Genomic DNA, 6537 nt, shown 5'->3' on the forward strand with positions numbered 1-6537 from the left:
ACATTTTTCCTACCAATGCGTGAAGCCTCTCTCCCTTCCGGTCACATGCATCAATTGTCAAGGCGATCACCCGGCCTGTTTTACGGACTGTGGTGCTCGGCCGAGATGAAATCATCGCACCCTCTTGCGTAGACCACAAGATGCCCCCAGCAGCGCAGTGAAGTTCCTAAGGATCATCAAAGAACTGGAACTTTTGAAAGAGGAGAAAATCACCTCATTACTCATCTCCCTGCTCCCAGCCCTAATGACGTAGATGAGGAGCCTCACCATCAAGCCTGCTACATCTTTCATGATGCCTTTCATTATTTTATCGCATTTCAGGTTCTTTTCCGAACCACCAATACAACTTTTCTATGTATGTCCCATTGGGATATTTCATGATGAATGGGAAAAGGGTCATTTAGGCCTCAGATGCCCAGTTCTAAAACAAACGCTGTGTGAAGCGTGGAGGTGGTTTCGCATCTCGCCCCAACCCTGGATGTATTCTTTGTGATGTCTTTCTCTAAAATTTTCCTTTTGACAAAGGCTTACATTTTCTACTTGAGAAAGGCTTACATTTTCTTAAACACTTATTTTGAACAATAAGAATTTCTTCGAAGGCATATTTTAAACTATGTCCATGTTTTCAAACCAGTATTTTGAAGTTCGTCCAAAATAAAAAGTTCACTGATGAACTACTACCATAGTAGTTTTCGAACTTCATAAAATAGTCTTCACTTTACTTTTGAAACTGTGAATTATATTTATACGTTGAATGCCAACTAATTTCACACGGCTTACCCGCCTGGCCAAACGGTTAATAACCTCAAACTAAATTTGCAAATATTAGACAGATTTTGCTAGTTTTTTTAAAAGGTTTAGCATAAAATATCTGGAAAAAGTGGTGAATTATATAAGCCTGCGAATTATTTAGAAATAGCGATGGATAAAAATCTACTAAATTGAATTTATTTAATCAAGAAGCACAATTAATAAATTACCTCTTGAAAATATTTATTCACTGACCGGAGCAAATTGGCATCTCTGTGTATATAAATAAAACTATTTTTGTGAGTTCTATATTGCATTAATTTCTTCAAATCATTTTAGTTACGACAATAATATTAAAAAAATAAAAATTTAGTCAAATTATGTGTTTCTGATAATCTTGACTTCGCTGGTTTCCGGTGACCCCCGGTTTGCTACGAACAAACTCAGTACCGGTCACCTTTGACCCCCAAGGCGTTAAACGTGTTAATTCTTTTTTCCACTTTTTATTGGTGTCCAAAAATTGTATTCCTTCTTTTTACATCTTCTTTATCTAGGCTTTTTTGGAGAAAGCTGCATTCATTAAAAGAGTCTATGTCTTATTTCATTTTTATACTACCAGGCATGCAAACTACTCCACTTTGTTCAAAAAAAAAAGTTATCTTTAAAAAACTAAAATTTTCAGAACTTTGGTTGATTTTCTCGAAAAGGCTCATGATACGATGAGAGGAACAACTCGGTGTTATACACAAATTTCTGAAATAATTATTCGTAGTAGTGAGCATTATAATCTTAAATCAAATTTGTTTAAATTAGAATCATGTGTTTTGTTACCACTATAAAAAAATTTTCTTCCGAGGAAGGAAATATGTCATCTCGGAACTAAGTGATATTTTGCGAGGTTTTCTGGCAAATAAAAATATTTATTTGATAAAGTAGGTCAGCACATAAAATAAAAAACTTGTTTTTATATCTTCCATTACTTGATTTTCTATAAATTTTGATTAGTCACAAATAATATGCGTTACATTATTACGACCTAATTGTTTCAAAAATTTGTTGCGAGATAGTTTAATTCCGGAAGCACCTAAAAATTGAAGCGTGTGTTAATGATTATTTCTCTCTGTCATTGTCAAGACAAAGATAAAAATTTAATTATTAAGTAATCTCTAAAAAGAGACGAAATTTTATGATCGTGAATGATTTGAAAGATTAGTATTATCAAAAATGACACCCTCAAAACTGAGAAAACGTGACTCAATAGGAGATAAAAATTAGTTTAAATAAGCCATTGTAAGGGGATCATTTGCGACTAATAGCATTTCCACGTTGTCTGTCTCTTTACTTAGGATTTGCCTTTTTCAAAGTCAATTTTCACCATGGCTAAAATAACTGTTGGTTATTGGGATATTCGTGGACTAGCAGAACCTATCAGGTATTTGCTACATTTCAAAAATGTTCCATTTGAAGATAAGAGATACCAGTTTGGTGATAAGACTTGGGAAAATGAAAAGTTTACCTTAGGTTTGGATTTTCCAAATTTGCCATATTATATTGATGATAAAGTAAAGTTAACTCAGAGCACTACTATTTTGAGACACTTGGCAGAGAAGTATGGCATGGATGGCAAAACAGAAGAAGAGAAGTTGCGAGTTTCATTGGCTGAGCAGCAAATCGTCGACTTTCGCATGAAATTTTTTATGACAGTATTTAGTCCTTTGGATTTTGAGAAAACGAAAAAGGAATATTTGGAAAAAGTGCCTGATCAGTTGAAGTTTATTTCGGCATTCCTGGGAAATCGTAAATTTCTTGCTGGAGATTATGTAACTTACGTTGATTTCATGGCTTATGAAACTTTTGATTTTAACGTCTTGCTTTCACAGAACATTTTAGACGATTTTCCTGCACTGAAAGCATATCATGAACGCATTAGGAACCTTCCTGAATTGGAAGCCTATTTCAATTCAACTACCTACGTAAGATGGCCTATAGTTGCCCCATTTGCTGCATGGGGTGGTAAAATTGATGAAGTTAAATCAGAATCTCTCGAAGATCACGCAACAAAATGTGATGGAGCTCTTTAAGTATTCAAAAGAACTCATAGTGCAACGTTCTGGAACTTTCTAAATTTTGTTCAATAGACTGCTTTAAAAGAAGAGAACTGTAACGTGGCTAAACTGCTGAGGAATTTTTATGTTATTTTAAAAATTTGTTCACCAAGTCTTCGGTTTTCAAAAAATGAACTTTGAAGGAACTATATCGAGAATCTTTTATTGCTGTTTCTAAATATTATTCACCAGACTGAATCAAAATGGACTTTAACGCATCTTTGTGGTGTATATTTTTTCTAAATTTTGTTCAAACTTAGCTACGAAAATAATATTGATGACTGCTTGTTAAATTCAATTTGTCAAAAAAGAGTAGTTTTCTGTTAATATTTCAATAGAAAATACACCAAGTTTTTCTTACAGAATTTTTTAATAAATGAAATTCAGCTAAATGAGAACTTCTTTGTGTTTTTGAGTTCTGTTCAAGTTCTAGAATATATAAGCATACTTCCAGAAGAAAATTTTGCAGGTGAGTCAAATTATTTTTAAAGTGAATTTAAATTGGTTAATAGAAAGAATTGAATTGTAGCAATTGTAATTATCGGAGTTTATGTTTTGATTACTTACTGTGTAAGAAATTTTTTTTATGCAATCATGAAACAGATATTTCAATTCAAATACATTATTTAAAATAGTTTTCAGTTATTATCGTTAAAAAATCATTGACATCTTTAACTGATTTTTAAACTCTTACTTTAAACTTTTCTGAATAAAATGGCGTAGATAATTAATTTATTCTATTTTAGATTTTATATCACTTTATGAGGATTATGTATTTTAAATCAGGGTATTTCGCAGAATCGATTTTTAAAATTCTTACAAAATAAACAAATTTTGTTGAAGTGAATTTTGAACAATATATAAAACAATACATAAAAACATGAAACAATATTAATTTTATCATCAATTTTAATTTTGTGTATAAATATGTCTAAGCTTATACTTTTAGCTCTAATAAATGAGATTATGGTCATTCATTAAGCAGAAAACAAATTTCAAACTAACTTGGCATTAAAATTTAATGATTTTCCAAGTGTAAAACATTTTAGCTGAAAAGGATATTAATATACTTTTTAAGTGGATTATATCGCTAAATATAATATTTTCTTGCTGATGGAGTGTAGAAATGTTTTAAAGTTCTCCAAAAAAATTACTGATCGAGATCATGAATTTCAGTTTTTTATTAAGCGGTGAAGATTTATTTCATTTTTAATTATACGTAAGCAAATAGACAATTACATTTTTATCATATTTTTTTCTCAAATTTTTTTTGTACACACAAGCTCCGTAATAAAGTGTCATTGTGGACAGGTAATATAAATGATTATTTAATCTATTTTTACACTTAAAAAGTATACTAAATCAAAATGGAACTTATTCTATCTTAAAATTATCTTGAATATATTATCTTAACAATGTTTATTTAAACTAATGTTTTTCTAAATTTACCAGTGTACTAGAATGAATCGATTATAAAAAATAAAATGTGAAAAAAAATTTAAATAAATAAAAAGCTTTACAATATAATTCTAATTTAGTAAATAATTCCATCGTTGTTACTAAATCTTAATTTGAGTTTTGTCTTAAAAAATTTAATAGTGGTAATAAAAATGAGACAAATTTCATAAACTCTGATAACCACTACATATTATTTTGCAAAGAATATCTGCATGAGAACTATCCCCTGCTGGATCTCTAAAAAAATGATATTTTTAAAAATTTATTTCCTGAATGCAAGGACATAAATTTACTACATCATTTAAGGTTTTCTAAGATCCACCTCTTACAAAAAAATAAAATGTTTTTGATGTTGTGAGGAGGATAGATGAAAAAAACTGCAATTAAGGTTGAAATTGAGGTTATGTTTTGCACCAAAAATAACATCAATTTCAACCTTATTTGCACCTTACAAAATCAACCTCATTTATAACTTAAAAATAATTTTAGCTTTGATCGGGTGAAATTATTCACACCTCAAATATATGTATTTGCTTGAAGTGTTGAAAAAATAAAACGTATACCTCAAAAGCAACCTCCCTAAGCTAGTTGCTCTAAAGTAGATTTCCATCAACCTCAAAACAACCTCAAGTGTGAATAAAACAACTTCATACACTTTGATTATTCACCTTGGGAGGTTGATCTTTTATGGTTGTTTTTGAAATCAACTTCGAATAAACCTCAAATCAACCTAGACACCTCAAAATAACTCTCAAAATATCTTAAACTTTTGTAAGGGCACGTGAACCCACTAGCCCTTTGAAATCATTTGTTTGCTCAAGCTTATAGGCAGTTAACTGTAAGGCAACTAAATCAAATCTGAGTAATTAAATGTGATTTCTATAAATGTCATTATTTTTCTTACTAAATGGAATAAAAAATGTGCAGCACATGTATTTGAAGAAATATCCACTTGGTATACCACAGATGCCAGAGTCTGGGAAAATTAAAAATAATCTTGACAAATGTTTAATGAGGTACTGCAAAGCTTCAAAAGTTTAGATTTCAGTTTAATTTCAATTATTCTGTTTGTTTATTATAACAAAACGAGACTCTGGCTACCTCTTTATATACAAATACGTATTCCCAATTTTATCGCTTAAGTGTTTTTCATATTTCGATCAACTTTTGTGACCGGGCATAAATGCCGGCTTTGGTGAAAGATTTTCTGAAATACTTAAGGTAATAGCAGAGATGCCAACTTGCTCCGGACAGCAAATATATATTTTAAAGTGGTAGTTTGTCAATTGTGATCCTTGGTTTAATAAATTCAATTTAGTAGATTTTTATCCACCACTATTTCTAAATAGTTCGTAGGCTTATATAATTCACCACCTTACAGTCCTTATGCAGAGATGCCAACTTGCTCCGGACAGCAAATATATATTTTAAAGTGGTAGTTTATCAATTGTGATTCTTGGTTTAATAAATGCAATTTAGTAGATTTTAATCCACCACTATTTCTAAATAAATCGTATGCTTATATTATTCTCCACTTTATGGTATTTAAGTCATGCTGTACCTTTTAAAAAGCAAGTAAAAATAGTCAAATATTTGCAAACTTTACTTTTGTATTTATTTACCGTTTTTTTTAATTATTTTGGCGTGTCCGGAGCAGTTGGCTTCTCTGTTTATGTCATGCTATATCTTTTAAAAAGGAAGCCAAAATAGCCAAATATTTGCAAATTTACTTTGTAGTTATTTACCGTTTTTTTTAACTAATTTGGCGTGTCCGGAGCAGTTGGCATCTCTGTATTAGTAACATTTTAAAATTTAGAGTTTCATTTTTTGTTTAATAAATTTGAGCTTAAAAGATTTTGAATACCTAGATTGAATAAATAATTCAAATTGTACAACTGCGCCCATGAATCCTAAATAAATGCTAATTAAATCTTGTCTATTCAGCCAACCAGCCTGTGTAGGGGTTAGGGAACTGCCCTTGCATCAGAAAGGTTCTGGGTTTGAATCCCGGGCAAGTCATAGATATTCTTTCCTTCTCTGTACTATCTGTCCTTACTGTGGGAGCAACGTTGGCCCACCTAATATGGTGCCCCCTGAAAAGTGGCCAACAAATCAGCCCTTCAGACGCCTGTATTATCTAGGTCATTCTCTATGTGGGCATTGGAAAAAAATATTTTTCGTTTAGTAAATTTGTTCTAAAAATTATTTTTTACACCACATCTGA

The 6537-nt window shown here is 30.9% G+C and overlaps 1 protein-coding gene across 1 annotated transcript; it reads left to right on the top strand.

The window, feature by feature from the left end:
• The first annotated feature begins 1969 nt into the window (after window positions 1–1969).
• On the top strand, window positions 1970–3247 carry LOC107446546 (glutathione S-transferase Mu 1). The gene has a single exon (XM_043039768.3). The coding sequence runs from the start codon at window positions 2127–2129 to the stop codon at window positions 2829–2831; it is 705 nt and encodes a 234-aa protein (XP_042895702.1). The 5' UTR covers window positions 1970–2126; the 3' UTR covers window positions 2832–3247.
• Window positions 3248–6537: the final 3290 nt, after the last annotated feature.

This window comes from Parasteatoda tepidariorum, chromosome 12 (genome assembly GCF_982258835.1).
Source record: "Parasteatoda tepidariorum strain Cologne lab strain chromosome 12, Ptep-v5.0, whole genome shotgun sequence".
Classification (NCBI taxonomy): Eukaryota; Metazoa; Arthropoda; class Arachnida; order Araneae; family Theridiidae; genus Parasteatoda; species Parasteatoda tepidariorum.